The 26,426-nt window shown below is 45.6% G+C and overlaps 1 protein-coding gene across 2 annotated transcripts in view; it reads left to right on the top strand.

Moving 5' to 3' along the window:
* Nucleotides 1-26,426, top strand: part of CERS6 (ceramide synthase 6) — a 1,220,327-nt gene that overhangs the window by 1,100,728 nt on the left and 93,173 nt on the right. The window contains exon 10 of one of the 2 annotated variants that reach the window (XM_069616259.1): nt 12,550-12,573. The exons of the other annotated variant lie outside the window; for it this stretch is intronic. Coding sequence (XP_069472360.1) covers nt 12,550-12,573 — 24 coding nt within the window. The remainder of the gene's footprint in view (nt 1-12,549; nt 12,574-26,426) is intronic. 2 annotated transcript variants of the gene reach the window in all.

Here is a 26,426-nt window from a genome sequence, read left to right as displayed (position 1 = left end):
GGCTTTGGCCCGAAATTCTCTAGGCTAATCTTGTCAAAATTTCAGACTCCATCTACCCGTGTGCGATTCAACTCGCAGGGGTCTTCTCAAATACCCCTGCGCAGGGGTACTAGGCAGGGATGCCCTCTGTCGCCATTGGTTTTTGCAATGGCAATGAAGCCCCTATGCCAACACATCCGCCTTCACCCGGGGGTCCAGGGATTCAAGCTCAAAGGGCAATGTCATAAAGTTGCATTGTACACGGATAATGTATTCTGCTTCCTTAGAGACGCCCGTAGCTCCCTACCTATCCTTATGAATTTATTGGCCCAATTTGCTATGGTCTCCGGGTTCAAGATAAATTCGGAAAAATCAATGGGAATGGGCCTGTCAGAATCTCAGGCCACTCTAATAGCACTACACAACACATACCTGTTTCAATGTAGGTCCACATACATTACATACCTAGGTGTGCGCTTGTCTCCAATTTACAAGGGCCTACTGATGGCCAACATTCCTAATCTCTTAAAGGAAGCCAGGGACTCTCTGCAGAGATGGGAAGTGCAAGAGATATCATGGCACGGTCGTCAGTGCTTTAAGTGGGGTAAGAAACTGAGGGGGGGGCCCTCATTTGGGGGCATGGCCTAAGACAAGATGGGCGTGGCCCAATTGGTGGGCGGGCCTAAATGCAACATGGTAAAACTGGTCGGGCCTACATTACGAAGTACATATTGTGTAGCAGACTGCTTGCTACATGGCTTAAAGTATAACAAATCAAAGCTCAAGGTGATTATTTATTGGACCCTTAACTGGGCCGTTGACAAAAGGATAGGTGTTGAGGTACATTAACAGGTGCATTCAAATGTGTAAACAATTAATTGACGATTTCTCAACTGGTCGGGCCTACATTACTAAGTACATATTGTGTAGCATACTGCTTGCTACGTGGCTTAAAGTATAACAAATCAAAGCTCAAGGTGATTATGTATTGGACCCTTAACTGAGCCGTTGACAAAAGGATAGGTGTTGAAGTACATTAACAGGTGCATTCAAATGTGTAAACAATTAATTGACAATTTCCCAGAACCCCACATAATAATCTTCAAGGGAGTCCTTCTTTGCATGAGCTTGCTCGCAGTGCGTTTCCTCAGCTGTTCGTCTCCCTTTTGCCAGCCAGCTTTTTACAAAGGACAATGGCTTAAATGCTTTTACTGGAGGGCCATTAAGTTTCAGCCATAAACATGAGGAAATAGTGGCCACATGGAGGGATGCTCGGCTTGGCGAAGCAATTAAATTCATGGCGCTGAAGCCCCTTTCGCAATCTGCATTACTTGCGGGCAACATTTCCATGCAAGCAACCAAAACCCTAAATGCTTCAGGGCACCTTTTGCCACCAAAGTCCTTAAAATCCCTGAAGGCATTGATGGTGTCTCTGATTGGGAGTTGAAATTTCGTACACAGTGTCTGAATCTCATTTTCACCATAAAGTACAATGTCTTCATCATTCAGTAAATTCTTTGCATCCAAGACAGTAAAACTGGCTACAAGTTCTTTATCCAAGTCTGGAGCACACCTTTTGGCAAGGTTAATTGAAAGTTTTTGATAAAATTGCCTTTCATTCAGAGACAGAGAGTTTGCCCTTCCCTGGGAAATATGAACGCCCTTGGAGTGTCCACAATCAACTGCACTCTGAGCAGTAGAAGCAAACTCCCCGGAGATTCTTTCATCGCAAAGAATCTCCGGACTTGCCCCACCAAGAGTCTGTGTGCATCCACAATTGTGATATCCCGGCTCTGAAGAGCCAGAGACAAGTCTTTCAGTTCTTGAAGGGCATCGCACATAAGCCCTTAATCTTTCACAAAAGAGTTGGAGGTAAGCTTCTTAAGCAGACCGTCATATTTGCTTCTGTCCCTTGTGGGTCTTGAGAGATCCTTAGCAGCTTCTCCGAAATGCTTACACAAAGCAGGGAAGCAGTTCCAAACAGCTTGAACAATCCTATAACTTGATGCAACCCATCGTGTGTCCAGCATCTTCCCTATCTTCTGCAGCTGCAAACCCAGATTACTGGCAGCCATTTGTAGCTGTCTTGTGTTTTTTGGTGACATGCTGTATGTGGCATATAAAGAGTCCATGAACATTTTAAAATGATTGGCCCCACCAACATCATCAATAGTGTCTCCAACGGCCAGTTCAAGGCGGTGAGCTAGACAATGCCACGATAACACAAGATTTGGGAATTCCGCTCGCAATAATGTTATCACCCCCCCCTTTGCTACCAAACATTACAGCTGCACCATCTGAACAAATAGCAATCCAGATCTCATGCAACAGGGTCTTTGTGATGACAACATTCTCAAAATACCCCAGCAGAGCTTCCTTTATGGCCAAGGCATTTGTCTCTTGGAGCTCCACTAGACCAAAGAAAATGGTGACTGGTTTACAATGAGCCCCAAAAAGACCCCGCAGATAAATAATCAAAGTTGATTTGTTGCTGACAGTGGTGCTCTCGTCCACAAACACAGAAATCTTTGGCTTGTGTTCTCTGATATAACACACTAACTTCTTTTGCATTTCTGATGCAATATGTCTCACTATCTCTGTTGCAGTAACATTACTGTGCAACACACGACCCATTTCAACACCATTCACCTCCTGGAGGTCCACCAAATCAGGGTGATCTGTGAATGGCCGATTCTTTTTGGTCAGGTAGAAAACAGTGTGAAACACTCTGCATGTGCTTTCCAAATGTTTGCCACTGCTTTGCTGCATGACTTCTGTCAAGTGGTTATTTTTTCGCGCTGTTAGAATGTCTTGTGATGCCTTATAAGCACCACTTGACTTGTGCTCCATAATCTTCTTTCGGAGCTGCTTCTGCCTAGCATGTTTGCCAAAACCTGAAGGACCCACCTTTCCATCGGCCCATTCCATGCTTATGCGCAAACCTAGCACACAGGAGTGCACGGATAAGCCACCTGTTGCTTTCACGTCCCTACACACAGAGCATCCAATGTGGCCTGAAGCCAGAAAAATCCATTCAAATTCCCCCTTAAAATAGCACCATTGCTGCTCGCTCCAGCAATCAGGAGTTAGAAGAGGCTCTTCTGGCACAGGCTGCAGTGTAGCGGGAGATGCACTGGAGCTACTGGCCTCCTTAGCGCATGAATCCTGGCATATTTCTGGTGCCTCACTTCTCGAATTGACTGGGCTAGCTTCCTCATCCCCACTCAGAATGGTGGCAGCCTCCTCCACCTTACATCTTTTCGCTGATGGCAAGTAGTCAAACAATGAAGTCTGCACAGACTTGCGCTTGGGAAGTACCGCAGACATTGTTAATGGCCGCTCAAAATCTTGGGTGTATCACTAGCGGATCTGTTTCTAACCTGTGCACGGCTGAAACTCTCGGCTTCCTATCTGTAAAAAAAGAAAATGTGGTTTACTGCTCTGAACCTAGTTTATATATACATTACTACATCTTATTGCAGTGACAAAGGCAGTATTCTAATTTGGGTGGTAAATAAACCTAACAACCACTAATAAATGGATTCAAAGCCTTCCTGTAGCATAAGATGTGATATCCGACACCTTGCCATTCCTAACCTGAGATCCATCCTGTAACATGAGATGTGATATCTCAATGCTTCTAATACCAAACCTGAGACCCTTCCTATAACATGAGATGTGATATCCAACTCCTTCCTATTCCAATAATGAGACCCTTCCCATAGCCTGAGATGTGAAATCTCAATCCTTCCTATTCCAATAATGAGACCCTTCCTATAGGATGGGATGTGATATCTTACAACACAAGAGTGTGAGTTCAGTTCACAGAGGTATGTAGTGTCCCCAACCTTGCATCTTACTTCTGGGTATCGATGTGATGATGCAAAGCACCTGAACGCACCCTGTAGCCAGGGGGGCGCACACTCCAGCATCCAAGAGACATATTTAGCGTAGAGCGTAGTGTGGTAAAAGGCCATGGCTACTGTCGGCTGCCTAACCCTTTACTGTTTTCCCTTGGACCTCTCTGCAGTTAATCATATACTTTTAGTTCTTACACTTTCCACACAATTTTACACTGTAACCTATAGTTCTCACTTTGTTCTCGACTATCCTGTTGACCTTTTATCTACCCTGATGCTTGCAATATAGTCTCCCATACTGTATCATCTGTTTTGGACTCTTTGTACTCCCAATTTTGTACCTTGTGTATATATCATGCAATGTCTGTAACATGAAGCTTAAAGTAACCTTGTAACCGTTGCGCCCAGTTACCCGAGGGTTTGGTGCACCTTATAAATGAGGAAACAAACAAACAAACACACTCACTTTCAGTGAGTTTACTTCTCACTTCCCAATACATGGTTGATTTGTGGAGCAAGCATACACAAATAAGGATTCAAAGCAAAGAGGGAGCTCCACAACTTGGCAGATACTATGAAGGGGAAGCACTTGGAATTGTCTTCAATTGCACAGGGGCATTATGTAGTGAGGTGGGACACCAGGCGCTGCCGCCAGGTGCTGACATCACATGCCATGTAATGAAGGAACACACCCTAGGGTAGAACCATATATGCCCGAACATTCTGGCCGTGGAGACCGTTCCAAGCGGTTGGTTAAATGTGCCATAATATGAGAATGCAATGCCGAGCTCTGTATAACCAATACATCACAAGTGAACACAAATCTGAATTTGTAAGAAGTTTATTTAAATACATTAGAAGTAAGAACCCTACAAATAGCGACGAGAGACGGGACGTAAAGAAATCCGCATAAGAAGGTCCATGGAGAGACAGAAGCAGAGGCCTAATGGAAAAACACTTGACAAAGAAAATGATGACACCAGGGAAAAGCCGAGAATTCCAAGAGCTGAGATTCGCCAAGAGGGAAGACTCTCTCCTTGGAAAGAAAGCAGCTGTGTGTAATCATGAAGACAAGAGCAGGAGGCAGGGCTGTCACAAAGTGTGGCGAGGCCGGGGCAAAATGTTTGGTGAGGCCCCCTTATGATTTTTTGTTCTGGGCCACCAGCGGCGCCGCCGCAAACAGGAGTTGCGATAACTCTCCCCTGGTGTGTGTGGAGGATCCCAAATATGGTTCTTTATTATGACAGCAAATCAACTCCAGCTAAGTTATGTTTCTCTACTGAAGGCAAGTTCACTCCAGACTAACATTTTTATGCATAAATATATATAGGATGGCATGACGGCGGGTGGTGTGACGCCAGCTTTAGGGAGGACTGCCCTGCCCTGCCCCTTTGTGCACATTAAAACACACATCATACACAGTGACAGGTAGATGATGTTCAGTGGCGGCTGATTAATTTTTGAACTGAAGAATGTCCATTGAGACTGCAATCAATCTATTTTATTTATTTATTCAGCATATGTAAAGCGTGCCAAACCCAAAGGCATCTGGGCCAGTATTACCATATAAGGACTCACAGCCACTAAAAAAAAAAAAGAAACATGCCACGGAATGTATATCCAGACTAGCTGTGCACCATAAGTGTTATTACTGGCTAGACTGCCCAATATTCAATGCAGGCCAGTCTAGCCACCTGATAACACTTATGTTTTCTTTACCTAGGCATGGCTGAAGATAATTACTTAGAGCGGAAAACAGTCTGAGGCACCCGTTCGGTACATACATTATAATGCAGACAAAGAAATACAGCTAGGAGTTAATAGCCTCTGATTATCACAAGACGGCCAGCCAGCAGGGAGCTGAAACACAATGCCCACTGAAAATCTTTAAATCCTCCTTTGTCAGCAAGTGGTTGATGTGGAGGAACCAGTGTCAAAAGGCAACTTATAAGGCAAGCATTTCAAAGCACTAATTTCAAGCCCCAGTGAAGGCCCTGCATAAGTCTTGGTACAGAAAGGTGCAACGTTGCAAGTTATGGTATTGGCACTAGGGCTAACATTCATAATTTCAATGCATTTTCGCATCAGGGCAATTAATTGCCCAGGGAAAATGCCATGCCTTATTATCAATAGGACAAATATGGCCCTGGGGGCCACAATGCATTAAAAGAACACTTTTATTGTACTGGGGCGGATTTTGCCGTAGCGCATAACTGCACTTGCACCAGTGTAAGTTTAATGAATCCCACTGTGCCTGTCTAGATTTCTAAGTTAAGCACGTACGTGTAGCGTAAATGAGGTGCAACAGCTTGCATTTTTGACACTCAGTGCAAACAATATATTACAGGCGTTGAAAGGCAAAAACGAAGGGTAAGGCTCATGATTGCCATGAGCATTTCCGCTCTAGGCATGGCCATGCAAGCCGGGGTATGAAAAGACCCGTTTCTGAATCGTGCTTTCTGCTGGGCCTGGCCTCCACCAGGACAGACCATATCCAGTAGAAGGAGCCGCAGATGTAGGGTATCCCATGCAACATCATTTTATGAATAAGGGATGCACTCAGGATGGAATATGCTTCCCACTCCGCTCGCACACCACATTGTTTTAGTGTGAACAACAGTGCATGTGCCAAAGTATTGTCCGCCCCGCTCCCCCACCATTTATTCATTAACTTATTATTTATCTTGTTTCTCTCCTATGCTCTGCACTTTCCACTTTCTCCCCCCTCCCATGTACTGTCCCCTTTTTTCCCTTCCCCATGCACTTGGCGTTCTCAATGTCACTGGGCCTAGTAAGATCGTTTGTTTTTGTTTTCTTCCCTGTTTGTTCCCCTTCCCTTTGCCTGGTCACGCTCTGTAACACCTGTGCATGAGCGCGACATAAATAAAATAAATCTTATATCATATCATGTATCCATGCTGTGTTTAACTTTTTTTTTAAAATCTTTTTTTTTTTTGTTTATCTCTGCCATCCAGACGGCCGTGAGGGCCCGAGGCCTGGGGCAGTTTCCCCCCCCCTTCGTGACGGCCCTGGCAGGAGGGATAGAAAATGAAGAAACTATGATGGGAACACAGGCTGTTCCCTCGCATGTATTTTCTTTAGTTTCTTTTCCGTTTTCCGCATTCCAAATGTTTGAAAACGGGAAAGAAACTAAAGGAAATGCAGAAAATGCATGCGAGAGAACAGGAAAGTAAAACATGTAAAGGGGAACATTGATTTGAAAAATAAATAACGTTTAAAAAAAAGCAACAGAATTGTCTGTTGCAGTTTCAGCTTTCCAAGGCGAACACGTACACATTAAAGTGCGAAGTTCGCCTTAACCAGCTGAAACTCCAACAGCAAGGAACATTAAAGGCATGCAGCCAGTGGCAGACTTACTTTACCAGTGCCAAGAAGAAGCAAGCAGGTAAGGAAACCGACGGATGGTCCACCACTCCCAAACACATCTAATGGCGCACTTTCACTCCTCGTGAGTGAGCCTGAGGAAGTCACGTCACTGAGGCTCAAGAGGAGTGAAAGTGCGCCATTTCCAACGACATTCCAGGCAGCTGTGACTGGCAGAAGTGTCAGTCTGTCACAGCGTTGCTCAAGCTGTGACTGGCTGGCAAGTCTGTCAGTCACAGCTGTGCCTGCAGTGTTGCCTGACTCTGCTGTGCGGTGCCGGCGCCGGCGCCTGACTTCTTGATGGCCGACCGGCACCGACCGGCAGGCTCATCTCCCGTCGCGCGTCTGTGGCAGGAGATGCACCCGCCGTGGCTTGGTGGCATCGGGGGGCCCCGGCAGGGCCCCGGCTCAGTCTCACTTTTTGGAGACTGCCGGGGCCCAGCCCCGGCAGGCCCCAGCCCACTTAAAGCCCCGTCGATCGTATTAGTGCAATCAAAATGTCCCTGCTCCCGAGACTCTTATACACATTTCATGCCCTCCCAATAGCAATCCCAGAACGATATCTTCTTGAACTGCAAAAAGAAATTGGCCGGTTCATATGGCTAGGGAAACAACCGAGACTCCCGTGCCGACTACTTACGAGGGGGAAAGCGCTCGGGGGCCTAGGACTTCATTCTATCCCGAGATACTTCAGAGCAGCTCAGGTAGCAGTAATGCTGGGATGGTCCGGTCCAAGGGAGCTTTCACCTAAATGGTACGATATTAAACAGGCAGCCTCTTCTGCCCCCCTGAGCTTCCTGCCGTTCCTCTCAAGAGAAGCACATACTCACCAAATCGCTCTACTGCCTACCACAACAAATACGCTTTGTTACTGGGATAAAGCCTGTGCACAATGGGGCTTCTCAACTGGATTGGTTCCCCTTTGTCCTATCACACAGAATCCAGCCTTCTCTCCAGGACCCCAACCTAATGCATATCACCTCTGGTCAGATGAGAAACCATTAAGATTACAAGATCTCTATGATAATAACATACCCCTAACCTTTGAACAATTTAAGATGAAGTTTAGGCTCCCCGAAACAGAGAGGTTCAGATACCTACAACTGCATCCTTGGGTCACGCATCCGAGTGTAAGACTAGGAGTCACTTGACCACCTACAGGTATAGAATTGACAGTTATGGAGGGCCAATGGACCCATAGAATAGCTGCGTGTTACCACCTCCTGGAGAACTCCCCGCTAGAGGAAAAATTACCATATATATTAGCATGGGAGAGGGAACTGGGGATAATGATCTCGCAAAACTCCTCGCAATAAATATGGAGTAGGGCCCACAAGACCTCACGATGCACGGCAGTTAGGGAGGGGGCTCTCAAACTATGCTTTCGCTGGTATCTATCTCCACATAAACTACATGCAATGAACCCAGATCTTCCAGACACATGCTGGCACGGATGTGGCAAGAGTAGCGATCTGGGACACCTATGGTGGCATTGTCTGATTATGCAATCATTCTGGCTGCAGATAAGATCCAAAATCAAGGAGATTTGTGATACATTGCTTCCAATGGACCCACAAACACTATTGCTGGGGGACATCCGGAACCTACCCATTGTCAGGTCCCAGTGCTGAACTAATCTCTCAACTACTAATGGCCGCTCAGCTCACGCAAGCCCGATTTTGGAAAGATGTGGAGGGTCCGCATATAGCATATTGGTGGGTGAAAAGTTTGGGAATTACTTGCAATGGAAAAACTGACAGCCACGATCGAAAGGAAGCTCCCTAAATTTATGCGCACGTGGGGCCATTCCTAGACTATGTAGCTGAAAAGGAGCACATGTTTTTTCAAATGAGACTTGTGAAATACCTGTTGAATCCATGGCAATGATTCTGATATGTATTATTTAGACAAAAGTACCAAAGATGCTATGAAGTCCCTGTTTTTTTTTTGTTCTCATACCTTTCTTTTTTCCCCTCTGCTTTGCTTTTGAATTGCTTGCAATCCCAGTTCAAGATAACCTTTCTTAACCTATTTACAGCTATACGATAAAGAGTGCAAGAAGAGCAACAGATCTATTGTTAATCAGTTAAAATGAAATTTCGGCACAGAGATATTAACTAGTTGTGATGCTATATTTACGGTTTACATATTGAGATGTATTTTATGTGGTCTGAGATTTCAATAAAAAAATAACTTTGAAAAAAAAAGAACTAGGTGTGAGGAATTCGACCATCTACACGGTGGGTGTGCGCTCACCTGGACTTTTTTAAATGTTCATATGTTCATCGCATGACATACACATAGACATGTGTACTCTGGGTGCACACAGCCTACAGAAAAAGTTCTCCCTGTCAGATTTAGTTGTAAAGTGACCCCCCGGAGTACATCAAGGCATCTCAAAAGGGGGAGGGAAAAACATTCCCCCTGCCATGGCCAGCCTAATTAAATAACAAAGGCTCCATGGATCCGCCCTATCCTTTGTTGGCCCCAGCAGAATGATGGCAGCAATTAAACATAATTAGCATTCTAATAGAGTATATTTCAAATATGCCTACATGGGGCCTAACTGCAGAGGCTAACGAAAGACAGGAAAACCCCCAACAACCTTTGATATGCACTGTGTCAACCTGAAGCCAGCTCCTGCTCCTCAGTATCAAGGGGGCAGTGAAGTGTCATGACTGGTACATCAGTTTACAGTAGGCACCCCCCCCCGCAGGGGGTCCCATTTAGAGGGTAGGAGTATGTGATTTGATGGAGACAGAAAGTATGTTCTCGTCACAACTTTAAGGGAGACCTGCCTTTAATCAGGAACCACAGAGAGCTCAATTAACCGGAGAGACCCTTTGATCCACAACAGACTGGAAGAAGGGCAGCACTTAGTAGTACATGTTTTCACCCCTTTACCTTTCATGTTGCAAATCACTAAGGTTATGACCCAGGAATGGTTCATTAAGGCAAGATTATACTACTACACCAATCACTGGGGCCGATTTGGCTTTGAAAGAGGGTTAAGATATGATAGGTTATTTATAACGCGCTCAATACCCAGAGGTTTCTAAGCGTGGACCCGGGGATCGAACCCGTGTTGCTCCGTGTCGTCTTGCTTCCAAGACAAGCACGTTGCCACTGAGCTATCCTCCCGAGGGTTGAGCCCCTCTGTTGGCAGATCATCTGAAGACTTTGCCAGGAGTAACAAGAACTCCAAGAGGGTAACAAGACCCCTCCCCTAAACATCTCCCAGGGAGAGAAGGAGATACTGAACCCAGAGGACCCTGCAGCAGCCCCAGAACCGGTACCCAGCCAGCACGTAGCGTGCCCTGCTAGGTTCTGCAAGCAATCTTCCTAGGTGGGAAGTGCCAGAGGGCCTCTGAACCAAACCAAGGACAAGGCGTTTGCCTGAAACACTCTCCTCAGCTTTGGGCCATCTGCCTTAAAGGATGACACGAGCCCAGCGCAGAAGCTCTGAGGAGTGCACCGACAAGCATCAACCAGCGTCCACCGTAAAGGACATTTTCAAGGCAGTCGAGCCCCTCGACCAAGCAAGCTTCCTAGATGAGAAGTTCCTGAGATTCTCTGACCCAAACCAAGGACATGGCCATTGCCTGCAACACTCTCCTCAGCTATGGCCCGTCTGCCTTAAAGGACGACACTAGCCCAGCGAAGAAGCTAGGAGGAGTGCACCGACAAGGCATCAACCAGCGTCCAACTTAAAGGACATTTTCGAGGCAGTCGAGCCCCTCGAGCTGCAACCGACTGCACCGCTAGACCAGCCTGCCGTTGTCCATCCAGCCTTGCTCATTGAACTGCCTGCCGCCTCATACCCGCAGCTGTCTCCCGTATTGAACTCTGTCACAGAAGCTGCAAAGCACCCTGGAACTGACTCCACACTTTCGAGCACCAAGGACTTCTACAAGCACAAGGTACATTGGGCCTCATTACGAGTTTGCTGGTACAGTAATAACGGTACTGGTAAACTTGCCGGTACCGTTGTTACCGTACGGGCAAACTAATAGTTCTGCTCTGCCTTTGCATCCACCAGGTCTGACCTGGTGGCCGTACCGGCACCCGCGAGCAGAACATGACGGTAGCACCGGTAACGTTATTAACGGTACCGCTGCTTCCACCTTCCACATTACCATTGAGCCCTATGGGGCTCAAATGGGAATGGGGAACAATTTTTACCGGCACCCAGAAAAGGGCAATTACTGGGTACGGCAAGGTCATAATGACCCGGTAATTGCCCTTTTCTGGTCACAGAAAAAAATGAATACCGGCGGCAGCCATGCCTGTATTACAGGCACGGCTACCGCCAGCCTCGTAATGAGGCCCATTGTGGTTATGACCCCCTGGTGTTTCTCTGAAGGGCCACAGAGACATTTTATGTGCTGAAACCAAGTATTCTTGAAATATTGTGATTAATTACTTTACCGACTACTCTCCTCTCAGTATCCAGAGTGCATCCCCTTTCCTTCTTGAAACTGTGGGTTGTATTTTGTAGTGTGCTAGAACTGTCTGTTGAATAATAATAAAAGTAGATATTTGTATACAACCTTGATCGGACAGTCCCTTTTATCACTGGGTAATAATTGTATTTTCGCTGTGTTGTAACTAACCAACGATCAACGACCTTGGGGAGATAAGCCTGCCGTTCCGTCCACATTACCAAAATTGGACAAGGAGGATTATTAAATTAACTTGTGTTTCCAATCTGTTCAGATCCCTACTGGTACTAGAGGTGTGAGGCTGATTGATGGTTTAGAAACTGATATTCATCCCCGGACCTCTGGCGCCCTAGAAGTTGATTCATCACAGTAGGTTCTGCAGCTTCAAAAACAGAACAATGGGCCTCATCATGTATCTGGTGGTCTGGTAAAAATCAGTGGTTATTCAATGGCAACAGAGTTACCACGACATTACGCCGAATTACAGGTTTGTATGTAAGGCAGACGAAACACCTCCTGCAGAATTCTGGAGGTAATTCCTCCACCTTACTGCCCAAAACTGCCAAACTGGCGCTTTTAACACTGGCAGTAATAGGCCAAATCCCATGGAATCCTATGGACTTCAATTAATGGGGACTAACACTGACTACCACCACTTGTAATCTGCTGGTAATACCGCTGGAGCAAGTGGTAGTATCGGTTATACCGTTTGGTTGTATCTTGGTGGTATTACAGCGCTCGTAGTGAGGGTGAATGATTTTCAACATCAGCAATTTTTGAATAAAGAAAATGTGTTACAATGAAAATCGATACGACTTCCCATAAATGTTTCTTTTTGATCCCATAATGTTGCTATCTATTCTTTTTCTTATGCCAACATGAAGGCTGGGAAGTGGAATCCTCTACATGTAAGTTTCACTAAATATGTTGCATGAACCCTGTTTGCACAACTAATACATGACTAATCCCCCTTTGAATATTGTATGTGAGTTTGGAGGCAATTGTTTTTAGGACTTTACATGGACTGTTGGACAACTTATTTGTATAACGTTGAATATGTACTTTAACAGCGACAGCTTTTTTGTAAAGTTTTCCGAAATTGCAGAAACATAAGTGGAAGAAATGCTGTACAGTGTAACCTCTTTATTAATTGTGCATCTCATCTTTATGTTGTTTGCATGTATCATGTCTGAGAATTATTCTGAAAGAAACCTCGTTTAAAGCAGCAAACACAATTGAGACTGAATGCTTACTCATGGAAGACAAGGAGCACCTACTAAAATGTATCATAGTCAGCAGGTATTAGAGGCATGGATTATTACCAATATAAAATGTCTACTTTTTTTACAATAGACATGGCACAGCTTCCTGATAATAAATTCCCAAATATCTACACCAAGAGGCACAATGGTTCGTTTCACAAATTCATTAACAAGTATATTTAAAATGTGTAAACAGTTTTCCTTAACATGCCAGCAGTTTTTAATAGACACATGTACTCAAATAAATTGCAACATATATGCGTTTGGTTAGGTTTTATAAGTTGAATGTCCACTTCATAACTACTGGGGAAATTACAAATGTAAAGCAAGTAACAGTAGCGAACCAAAACACTTGTGTATAGGCGCGTTACAAATGCCATATCATATCATAATATAGAGGTGTGGGGGGTGGGGGGGTGGACACGTCTTCCCATATACCCTGATGGGGCTGCCATATTTAGCGGTGCTCTTACACCAGTTCTGAGGAGATGGAGGGAGGTGGCCTGCCACCATCAGCCTGTAAACACACTTCACTGCGAGGGGCACTACCAGGTTGCCCATTGTGGTCGACCGAATTCTTCTAGCACAATAACTTCCTGTAGACTGATTACCACCTCCAAGTCACCATTGCTGGTCAACTCCTTAATCAGACGCAGACTCCTAGCCTGGTGGCAAGGTAGTGTAAGTTGTGGCATTGTCACAAGAAGCAATTTTCTTTTTATTTATCTACACTGTGATGTCTTTCAAGTGGGGTAAGATGTCCTATATCAGTTGGCCAATGGGTGGTTGCTTCTGCACCATTTTTATTTCTGGCATTCAGCCGATCTCAGTTTCCATCTTATTTAAGGCGAGAAGCACCTCTATGTCCTATTTATGTGCTCTGTATATGCTTCAACTTTTGGTTTAATTTAACTTCACCAAACCTGCTAAAAGTCCACAAAAGCTCACATATATACAGTGGTGGCTGGTCCATTGGAGTGTGAGGAACAGTGCCCCATTGAATTCAGTGCAGTAGATTTGCCACTCCCATTATGTTCATGAATGACACTGTCTCACTCATGAACATGATCAGAACTGCATACATGCATTAGGAGTGCTCTGCAGAGCCATCCCTTGTGTGAGGTCTTGGCCTCCAGGATTGTCTCATGGGCAGGCTTGCTGGTGCCTGCCGCAAGGACACACACAGCCACACAGTGTCATTGTATAACGAAAACTGATTTATTTGGGTGCTTTGCGCGCACACATTAGCTCTGGTCAGCTGACCATCTATGTTGTGTCACTGTGTCCATTTGGTCAGGTGACCATGGGACTTTACCTCTCCCCCCAAAATAACATTGTCCTACCCTATTTCCTCGAACCTATGTCGGGTTTTCCGAATGGTGCGTCGTGGTCTGTTGTTGACCTGTTGCAATGCACTATCTTCCTCATGTTTGTCCTCCATTGACTTTGGCTCCCTGTCTTCCGATTCATCACGAGAGTATCCTGATGTCCCCCTGGCATAGTCCTCTTCCTCTCTCCATTCTTGCGCGGTCTGTGGTCTGGCATCACCTGCCTTTCTGAAGAGTGAGCTGTTCTTAGTTACTGCCCATCCATCTCTTTCTGCCATTACCATGGACCCATTCATGTAAGTGATCATCAGGGGCTGAGGATGGAAAGGCGGGATGACATTTTGGGACTGAGTCTGTCATACCCAGATTGGCATTCCGTGCACAGTTCCTTCGATCTGAATATGCTTTCATTTTGTACTTTGCTTTGCCGTCTCTCCTCCTTACTTCATGTTCTTCTTTTTTCTCCTCAGGATTGTTGCATTTTTGGGGCAGCCTTGAGAGCACAGAGCGACTGAACATTTGTTCAGCCAGGCATGTTCCTGTGGAGTCATGTAGCGTGTTTCTGTAATCCAGCAGTAGTTGATACAGTGATTGTTCAAAAGGCCTGTGGGTGATGTTAGCAATTTGAGGTTTGCCATAAATCGCTCAACAGTCCATTTGTTTGGGACCACAGTGGCATATATTTACGGTGGTGGAAATCCATGCAGGTGGCAAAGTCGCAGAAGTCCTAGCTGGTGAATGGGGGATCATTTTCTGACCTGACCGCCTTGGGAACTCTGAACGCTGGGTATTATGGGCGTGGCAGTTGTGGAGGGCACTATTTTGGCTTTGGGATATCTTGAGTGCTCATCTAGAACCACCAACACGTATTGCCCTGATATGAAAGGACCATAGAAATCCATCGCAACTTCTTCCCACACCCCTTCCTGAAATGGAGTAATGTGCAGGGGCTCTGGAAATGCTGGGTTTTGCAGGCTCAGGCATATATGGCACAATTTCAGCGTTGTCTTGATCATTTTGTCCATGCCTGGGAACCATACTCTCTTCCTGAGCATGTGTATGGTTGACACAATTCCCTAATGATTTTCATGTGCAATGTCGTCTGTGCGCTGGTGACGGCTACTGGCAGCACAATTCATTCCCCTTTGAGCATTAGAGATGACGGAGACATGGACAGTACATCTTTTGACTTAGCAAGCATCCTGAACAGGGGTCCATCAAGAACTTGGTTATTCATATGCTTGTTTCTGCAGAGCTCCACCTTCTGTATTTGATGCACGAAGTGGCGAGGGAAAGCATTGTATCATACGCAGTGCACTTTGTCAGTTTCGCCATTGAAATAGCTGGTGGTACTGCATGGTGAATGAAGTAGTTGATGTAACCATCCGTGTGGTTGCTTGCTGCCTGAGGGCCAGCGAGCGGGTGGCAGGATCAAAAGTCCTCAGGTTTCTCGTCTTTACCCGGCTTGTGAACAATGGTGTATTTGTAAGCCTGCTGATGCTGTCCCCATCTCACTATCCTGGGTGGCATCTAGGTGGTTGGTTTGCCATAAATAGTGATGATAGCTTGATGGTCTGTAATTATCGTGAAGGGTTTCTCATAGAGGAACAAGTGGACGTTTTTGCACACCCAGACAACTGCTAGGGCCTCTTTTTCAGCTTGCGCGTATCTCTGTTTCGCTTCGGTGAGGCTTTTGCTGGCATACAACACTATTCTCCTTTGCGCAAATTCACTCCCCGAGTGTTGAGCCCGCATTGTCCCTAGACCCACTGGGCTTGCGTCCACTGTTACTTCGATTTGCATGTTTGGGCGAAATAAGACATGCATACTGCAGCGGTGATGTCTCTCTGGATTCTGTCAAAAGACTTGTGTTGTGAAGGGCCCATTCGAACAGGCGGTCCTGCTTCGTGAGGGAGCGAAGAGAGGCGCTTGTTGTGGCAAAGTCTGGCAGGTACTTGGTACAGTAGCTTGCCAAACACAGAATGATTCTTACTTTTGCAATGTTCGCAGGGCCAGGGGCTTCTGTAAGTGCTCGGATCATGTCTGGGTCAGGCCGGATTCCGTTTTCTGAGAAAATATGGGCGAAAAACTTGAGTGTGCTGTTGTTGAAGGCACATTTGTCTTTGTTAAGTGTTAGGTTAGTGTCTTTGAGAGTTGCACATTCTTTGGTTAGGGTGGCATCATGAGCTTCCTGGGAATGTTCAAATATTAGGATTCCATCACTGTAATTGATACAGTGTGGAATGTGACAGATTATCGTGTGTATCTCTTCTTGGAATATTTCCGCTGCTGAAGAAATTCCAAAACTCAGGTGTTTATAGCGCAATAAACCTAGGTGTGTGGTGAAAGTTGTGATGTACCTCCACTCCTCACAAAGATCAATCTGGTGGTACCCTTTGTTGAGATCTAGACAGGAGAACACATGGGCCTCATTTATTAGATTCATCGTGTCAGTAATGCGTGGTGACTGGTGGTGTTCTCTGAGGATAGCTTGATTTGGTGCGTGCATGTCCACACATAGTCTTTTTGGCCGTCAGTACCTCTTTTTGGCACTGGTACCCATGGGGTTGGTCCTGATGCTGGTTCTATTAAATTCACCTTTACTAGGGCAAGCTCTTTCTCTAAATGGTATTGGATGTTGAAAGGGATACCCCTGAAGTGTTGGGCTATGGGTTTCACTGTCTGGTCGATGTGCAGCCAAATTTTTCACCCTTTAAGTTTTCCATTTCCCTTGAAGAGCTGGTGAAAACATGTTGCGATCTTGGCACCGGGCGAGATGTATTTATGTGCCATGATTTTAATACAGTATGTGTATAAGTCCCATTTGAATGGCTGACTTGAAACTCAGCACACATCCACTCGTAGCTTCGGTTGCCAGAACATGGATGAGAATGCGGTCTTGTTTGTCTTTGTGTTGGCAGGGGGTTTTAAAGGTGCCCAGGCATGGGAGGGCTTCCTTGGCCCCCTATGCTGAAATTGCCACCTGAGCTCTCTTCAATTTGGGCTTTTGTGAGAGTTTGATGTACTTGAATTCTGGCATGGTGTTGATGGTGGCGCCTGAGTCCACAAGGAATTCAAATTCTTGTACTTGCAGGCATAGTGGCAGTGTCGGGCTATGTTCAGATGCTGTGGGATTGCCCAGGGCATATAGGTAACCTCTCCTCTTCCATGCTGGACTGTGAGTCCGACTCGCTTGTGGATGGCATCTTTGCGTGTAGGTGGAGAAACCTCCTCCTCCCTTTTCAGCAGCCATCAAGTGACAAGGAATTCCTGACCCCTTTGTGTTGTCTCTCCTTGTGGTGTCATCATTCTGGTACTCTATTTCTTTCTTCTCGGTGGTGCCAGGGTGGGGACCTGTGTTTGTGCGATTTTTGTTCAGGAGAGCTGGTTCTGTCGGCTTTTTGGTTCCACCACATGGCTCAAAAAGTGATCTATAAACCCACAGGCGGAACATATCCTGCCAATGGCTTTGCATGACTAGTAACCGCATCGAAAACACTGTTGTTTCTCCTCTCGGGTGTCTTGTGCTGGGTGTTGCTGAGATAAAAGTTTTTTTATGGCCTCTTCTTTGATGGTCGGCAGTGCAGAGATGTGGATCTTGCTTAATGTGAATATTTGTAGGTCTAATGCGGAAGATGTTCTAGCTAGGATGAGGATTTTCGCTAACAAGTGCAGTACTTGGAGCAGTTTATTTTTCAGTATTATGGACTCACACACCGCAATTACTTGGGATTTGATGGCTTGCTCATTGTTGTACAGGTGAAATTCACAGTGTTTTACTCTTGATTTAGGGTGCGGTACTAATTTGTCCATGCTCTCACCCAGGAGTTGTCATCATGTGGAACAAGTGCCTCTCATAGTCGATGTTCCTCTGAGTTGCGAAATGTTCCTTCATGATTTTCTTGAGGTCCTCATTCTTGTATGCTACAGCCTCAGGTAATTCCAAAATGATGTCCCATACCTCTGGGCCAGGCGTGACTGTGAGTAGCCCAATGATGTGCTAGTCCTCCTGCAGCCAACAGCATCTAGATAAGCGTTGAATTCCTTCATCCACCTGGTCCACCTCGGCCTAAACAGTTGGTGTCCATCGTGTCAAAGGGCATTGTTGGCGGTAATGGGAATGCATCTCTCCCATTTTGAGCTTTGCTGGGAGTTGGGAGCTCTTGGTCCTGGCCTTGCGCTGGGTTTGACATGTTGTTGGGGCTTATCGGGGTGCACCACCTCTCCTGCATAATCCAGATGCACACGCACGGTGGTACCCTTCCAGGGTATTTTTTATAGTGTTGTGGTGGGCTGGGGCTTGTCACTATGACCTGGAAACCTCAATCCACCCCGTGCCCCTTGCGGTTTGATGCAGCCCCAGCAACATGTGCTCCTGGGCTGTGTTGAATGCAGCCAGGCTGGCTGAGGCTCCGTCCCTCCTCCACCACACTGTTTCTTCGCGCTGGCAGGGAGCAGAGGCTCATTAAGGAGAAGCGGCCCGCTGTTGTGGGAAAAGGCTGTGGGCTCGCCTCGTTGCCAATGTGAGGTCTTGGCCTCCAGGGTCAGCGTACGCGGGCTTGCTGGAGCCTGCCGCAATGACACACACAGCCACACAGTGTCAGGGTATAACGCAAACTGATTTATTTGCACGCTTGGCACGGCCACATTAGCTCTCTTCAGCTGACCATCTAGAGTGCATCACTGTATCCCTTTGGTCAGGCAACCACGGGACGCTACACCGGTTACACATGTGTATTTCAGTGAGAATCCAGTTCAAAAGTCAAACGCTCTGCATTTGAGATTAAATCTCTGCCTGGGGACGCTACAACTGCTGTGCACTGAAGACATAAAGAATCTGTAGCCCAACCCCCAGGACCTGTCTCTCACAGGCTGGGGTGGAGGCAGTGGCTTGCCAACAACACCCCAGAGTATGTTGGAAAAGGGGCTGGAGGTGGGACAAGGGGAGGTGAATAATGTGAGTCAAGAGTCAATTAAGGTCTGGAGGACTGAAGACTCGTGCCCCCCGTGAATCCAAAGCGGAGTGCCAACTCCTAAAGTAGACTTTTTCAATCAGCTCTGCTTGAGAGACCCTTTTGTGATCTTTGTGGGTAAGCTATTTTCATCGTGGAGCGTCATTGGAGGCCTGCCTGATTTACCGACCTGAACGTCCATCTGCCCGTGCAATCACAGTGAGTTATGTATCTGTGTGTAATCTACATCATCTAGGCCTCTGTCCCTCTGCTCTTTAGTGGGAGAGTTTTGCTGTTCTCACCAGCCTGAATAGGTATACACATTGCTTCCTCTTCAACTCCATAGGCACATTGGAGAGCATGGTATAGGGGTACCATAGTACAGAACAAACAGAATTCTCCAGTTTCCTGTGGCCATGAGTGAACAGGCCACCAAGTCCCTTTTCTCAATTTGGCTTCTGGGACTTTCAGTTTTTTCTTTCCCATTTGATATTTAAGAAACCTAGAAGCCCCAGAATTTCATGTACAAACAGGACTGGATGGCCCTCTCATGCCTGCCCACAGGAACTCAGAAAGAGGTTGCACTGCCAGCACTTCAGTGGATGCCATTGAGTGAGCAGGCTTTGGTAGGCCTGGCATGTTCGTGACATTCCTGTGCATCATGCAGGATGAATCAGTTGGGTGGGAGACCTGCATGGGTCAGGAAGCTACAGTAGCCATTGAGTGCTGTAAACACCCCCTCTCCCCCAAACTACTGTGGTAATGATTGTGGCTCTATATGGTCATCAAAGGACTCCCTCCAACCCCTCCCCCATTGTTTTTATGTCACAGCAGGTGTTTTTACATCAAGCATGCAATATAATATACTAATAATACTCAATGCTTCAGCTGCTATTTCTTCCTTGTTTCAGCAAACTTAATCCAGTGGCTACATGTGTGCTGGGATATTTCGGAAGCAGTGGTATTGTTATCACTGTGCATATAGTGGTGTTCTTTGTAGCCGGACATTGGAAACCCATTGCGTGCTAAGAATAGCGCTGGACAGGTGGCTATTCCCTTAATAAGCAGGCACTTGGGTCATACAATGTTTTTTTTCCATGGAATGCAGACATCTGAATTGTGAACCAGCTGTAAGACCTCCCACGTGTCACTTATTTTCCTGTGTTAGATGGTGGTTGCTTCGTGAATGATGTTGACATGGTTGTTAGCTATGTCGCTTCCCATCGTAATTCTGACATTTCCTTGAGTGGCAAATAAAAGGTGTTACTCTACTTTTGTCATGTCGGTCATGAACAAGTCTTGAAGCTATTTAATATTTAAGGTATCACTGCCAGGAACCTATGGAAAGGGAGCAGGATTCGGTATATTTACTCAGCCATTCAGGTGAGATGTCAAACATCCACCCTGTCAGTCTATTGCTCATATAATATTGCATACTTTTAGAAATTGCAGTTTGCTATACATGTGGGACATGTGTCTCATGCTGACACAGGACTGTGGGGCTCATTACAAGTTTTCAGGTATACAGTAAAGGTGGCAGTAAATCTGGTCACGGCACATTTATCGTTCCGGCAAATTACGAGTTGGCGACAAGTACTGTTAATGGTATTTCCAGCTCCGGAAATACCAGTGCTGGTAATACCAGCAATAGAATATCAGACAGCAGAACAACCAGCAATGGTATTACCGGCACAAGGATATTACCGTCCGATTACAAGCAGGAAAATTGGGGAATGTACACCGCCGTTTCTTGCTGGTAATACCTGCAAAAGCAAGGCAGAGATACTTACAGCTAAAAGCTGCTGGCAAATGAATACAGGTGATGGAAATGAGGCCACAGGTGCACAAAATGCACCCAGGTGCACCCAATGCACACAGGAATAGAACAAAAGGGCCACACCTTCGCCAGACACGCTTCCCTACACTACGATGCTGCCAATGGTCTCTGTCAGGATTGACATGCAGCTGCTCCAAGCCAACATAGAGCTGCAGGGGCTGGAGGACCACCACAGTGAACATGAGGCAGAGGAAAGGAGAAGGATGAATTCAAGGGGAACACGCCACACAAGGCATACACCAATACCCCAGGTAAGGGCCTCAGCATAGTGTTAAGGATTCCAATCAGACATCAAACACCGGACCAGGACTCTTGCCCTTAGCCTATGATGTAGCGCTCAATTTGAATACTTTTTCTTTATTTTCTACGAATTCGAATTGAGCTGGCACCCAACCTGTCTCACACACCCTTTTACAAATGCCCCGGGTCACAATGGACCATGAACCTGGCCGTTTGGTGGGAATACAATATTTATTTATTTTAAAATCAAAGAAAAGCACACAATTTTAATGTGGGCAGCAATCACCAATGGGGTGATAATAACAATGTAAACTAATGAAATACACTTGGTTGACCTTCTACAAGAACATATGACCAAAGCACAAATGAATAGGAGCACTTTTCTTTTCGGGTAGATAGCAATGCTCTATCAAACCCCAATTAATCGAATTTTGAGTGGATAGAAAGGAGAGCAGCAAGGAGTCAGGGATATTAGGCAGCAAACAGAATCAACATCTGACCTTCCCTCACAAAATAAGAGGCAAAACCCTTTGCAATTGCAGAACATGACACTTGGATGGCGATGATTTTTTCTCTCGGTCGATGTCTTCCCTCATCTGCTTATTTCTGAGCACATTGTTGGCTTGAGTAACTTCAGGGTGGTCAGGGACAATGATCGTCTCTGATGAAGGGCAGCAAAGAGTACTTGACCCTTTAGCGGGTACAGATTCCACTTGGTGGCCTACACTAGGGGATCGATATATTTGCGTCGCTCCAACATTGGTGTTTTTCTGTTTAAAGATACTCAGTGCCTCCCTTGCCACTTCTGCCAAAAGTTTTTTGTCCGTGTTGTTGTTTTTTAACTGATTAGTTATGATGTTCAGCATACAGTCATGCTAGACAGACAGTGCCTGTTGCGCTTCTTTAAGCAGGATGCCATTTTGTTCAAGATCCACGCATTTTGAGTTTAATAGAGATACCAGTGTTGAAAGATCTTTAATGTTCTCATTTAAATGTTCATATAACTTTGTAAACGGTGCCAAAGTGATGGCCATAGATGATATTATAATAGATTGAGTCTCTCTGAGCCTGTTAACATTGTTGGTTGACGGCACTTTTTTCCGACCGCGCGCTCGCCTTTCGTATTTAGGTTTTTGAGCTTTGCAGGTCTTTAGGTGTAATCGCTCTACTGGTGAGTACTCATCTGATGAGTAGTTAGTGACTGATGAGGAGGACGATGAATCTTGCGTGTCAGGGAGCATGCTGTAGTTTAAGTTGACATTAGCACCCTCCACTTCCGGGGCGGTTGGATTTGGAGTCTCTTCCCGTTTAGATTTTTTTCTTTGAGAGCATCGTAGACTAGCGGCGCTACTTACATCTCTTCTTCGTTTTGTGAGGGCCATTCTTTGAATGGTAGTGTATAGTGGGCATTCTTCACGTGTGGAACTGTCTAAGCTTTTCGTTTCTGGCGATCTTAAACTCGTAATTGTGGTCTCGTTTTTCCCACAGTTTGCAGCACGAGCTTTGTTGATCCGAGTTAAGTCTGACAGTAGCTTGTTTACCATATCGAGAGAGCTGCGCCGGTTTACAGTGGCACATTGATTTAGACTCGGGTCCGTAAGCATGATAGATACAACATTGTTTGACTTGTTCACAGAGAGGCAGTCTTTCTTCAAGGCATTTGAGGCTTTTGTAAACACTTCTTCGTCTACAGTAAATGGAGGCTCATCGTTAGGTATCCAGTGTGAGACCACCTTACCATTAGGGTTTTCGCTAGCACTGTAGTATACTGATCTCATTCCCGTAGTTCTTACAGTAGGTCTTACAGGCAGCAAAACGGTGTGTGTGCTGAGCCGCGTTTTAAACATGAGCAGATCCTCCTGACTATGTTGTAACTGACTAATCAGTTCAGCCCTTGGAGCACTGCTCTTCCCCGCTAAGATTTTAAAGCAAGACCATGCTAGGTCCTGTAAAAGGGGAACCCGACGTAGCCCGCGACACGGGGTAAGACTGGGCTCGGTACAAGCGATGCTGTCATTTGGGGTAAGTTGGTTTCCACTGTTGTTCGTTAAAAGTGGCATATCAAGTGTCTCACGATTTGGCCTCAAAGTCTCCTCAGCGTATGAGTATAAGTGAGATCGACGAACTGGCTGGGAGGAAGGGGGAGAAACTGTGGTTGGGTCCGCAGCACTAGGGGAAAGCCCCGTCTCAGAATTCAGGTTCGTCCCGCCCACCGTTGGTAACATAACACTAGCACTAGAACACGGGATGCCGGCCAGCAAAACCGGCAGCCCCGCTGTGTCATTGGGGTCTAGGTTTTTGTTTGCAGCACTAGAGAACGTAGCTACGTACGACAGCCCATCAATAGCAGCAGAGGAGCCCGAAGTAATGGACCCAGAAACTGTAGGATTCACGGTGCTTAAGAGGCTTACCTGGTTTGGTGCCACTTCAAAAGGTACTGCGGGCTCATTCACGACATCCAGCTGTCATTGCGGAGAAGTCCAGTTTTTCAGTTGTGCATGTGTTATAGGATGTTTCTGTAGGCTGACCGCAGCCATTTCCAAGCAACGGTTCGTCATTCCTGTGTTAGACCGTCCAGTCGAGCAAGAGCACAACAAGGACCTGCGAACCAGGGGTCGAAGGCAGCCCACACCGCTCACTCCGCTCAATAGCACAACAGAAACTCCTCGCCCTTTCTCCGAGGGCTTACCCCGCAAGGGCGTCGAGGCGGCTTTAATGAGGGCAGCTGAAGAGTCAGCTGGCTCTAGCCTTAAAGACACACGCACCTCACAATGCAGTATGAGCTAGCACACTCTCCTATCCGCTTCTCAAGGCTTTACAGGGCTTGTAGACGGTCTCCACTCCTCCGGTCACAGCACAACAGAAACTCCTCGCCCTTTAGCCGAGGGCTTATTTTATTTTATAATTTTATAAAATCCCTGCACACAATTCGCTTAAAATCTCCATTACTGAGCTATAAAATGTTATGAATATGATAACATCATGACAGTTTAGCGTATTACAATATACTTTGATATATTGTGTCTTCAGATTATTCAGACTCGGACAATAGCACATTATATGCCCTGCTGATTCGATACACATTTCACCACACATATGACATATTCGCTCTAACCGTGGAATACATCTTTCTGGTCCTTCTATTTTTAACACCTGCTTGCTGTTGAATTTGAAGAGTAAGTACTTTCTCATAGTGTCACTATTAGGGAAGGCTCCAACATATTTTGGTATTGCACACCGTGCCATCCAATACTTCATAAAAGGACAACTATTACTTTTAGTTGCCAAGGAGACAAAGAAGGCTTCTCTGCTAAATTCTCAGATTATTACCTTAACCCATTTGCCAAACCCACTGTATGGTATTGTCATGCTCTCTTGTTCATACCAGAGCAGCCAGGATTTATATATGGAAAGCATATTGCCCATAGTGCCAAAAACGCTTGTGGTCATATATTGATCTACATGCTAAGAGCACTTCAACCATTATCGTTCCATTGTCCAGTTTCAACAACTTATCATAGCCTAGGGCAAGTTTGCCTTCAATCACAGCCAGGATTTGTTTAATGTTAAACTCAAGCATTATATATTCAATGGGTAGAGACTTTGGCATTCTAAGCAATGTATGTAAGATCTTGCTTTCAAAGTTGTCCACCTCATTTATCAGTGATGCTCCCTAGACTTCAACTCCATTCATCAAATACGATACTACTTTGGCTGTGTACTGGATTAAGATGGTCTTGATCGAGCAGCCAACTTGCCTAATCATGAACACACTAAAGGTAATTGTTATGCATTTAGCCTTGTTTTCCTCCCATTGAGCTGTTCATTTAAGTTTATTATCAATCAGTACACCTCGGTATTTGTAACAGTTTATCACCTCAACTGCCCTGCATTCCAAATTCCATTGGTCATTTAGCTTGGTTCTGCTATTTTGTTGTCCTGTAAATGCTACTATTTTGTTTTTTTCAATGTTAATTCGGAGCCCATTTAGTTTAGCATATTCACCAAGCGCATCAAGCATTCCTTGCAGCCCTCTTGGAGAATAATGAAGAAGGAGAAAGTCGTCGGCATAACCTAGCCTCACAATTTTTAATGCTCCAAGCTTTACCGCACTGCTGCTGGAGGTTGTAAGCTCTTAGCCAGATCAGCCAGGTAGAGGTTAAACTGTGTGGAAATCCAGGATGTAACCTTGTTTCAACCCCACAAGCTGGCCATCAACCTGGTCACCCTCCCTTCTCCATCTAGTCGCACCCTCATACTGGTGTCCACATGTAGTTATTTAATTATAGTTAGCAAGCCATGAGGAATTTTCCATGTTCCAAAGTCTATTCCTCATGACTGTGTCAACCTCTGCGCTAAAATCTATAAAAGGGCCATAGATCGGAAGCTGTCACCTCATCCAAGCGTATGCAGTAGTGGTGACCAAGGTAAGAAGATTACGGGTGGTGCTAGCTTTACATCTAAAACCCGTCGGATTGGGAGGGAGAATCTTATTATTTGTTATTCATTGATTAAGTTCGTTTAAAAGGACTCACGCAAATATTTTGCCTGGAATAACCAACATAGCCAGCATTCGGTAGTTTGTTGGATCTTTCCAACATCCTTTTTGTGTACTGGGAGGATGGTGCTCTCCTTCCATGACTTAGGGATCAACCCATGTTCTGCAGTCACCAAAAACAGTGTGTGCAGCGCTTGTGCCCATAGTAATTCAGACATCTTTACCAGCCCATTGCATGTGCCATCCAGTCCTGAGGCCCACCACAGGCAATTTAGCAATCATCATGCTCATGTCTGCAATGGTAGATTTACAAGTTCATTTAGCATCAATGCTTGTGTGAGGTTTGTCTATTAGTGTTAACAGAACACAATGTGCTTGTGATATGGCTGGGCTAAACTGCTTCTGACACACTATTGACTGGTAAATGTTTCTTTATTGTGCCCCTCATGACAGGCCATATGCTCATATTGTTTATATCTGGCAAATATCCTTTAACATAACATAACATAACATAACATAACATAACATAACATAACATGATGGGCTAGCTGCATCCACACTTCATTCTTTACCCTCGCATGATGTGCTCTCAGTCACCCTCAATATTTTGTTTTTAGTGATTTAATGGTTTTAGCTATCTCAGA

This window comes from Ambystoma mexicanum, chromosome 9, assembly GCF_040938575.1.
Source record: "Ambystoma mexicanum isolate Mex_15411 chromosome 9, UKY_AmexF1_1, whole genome shotgun sequence".
NCBI classification, from domain to species: domain Eukaryota; kingdom Metazoa; phylum Chordata; class Amphibia; order Caudata; family Ambystomatidae; genus Ambystoma; species Ambystoma mexicanum.
The sequence above is the reverse complement of the archived record's forward strand: the minus strand, read 5'-3'. Positions and strand labels throughout refer to the sequence as shown.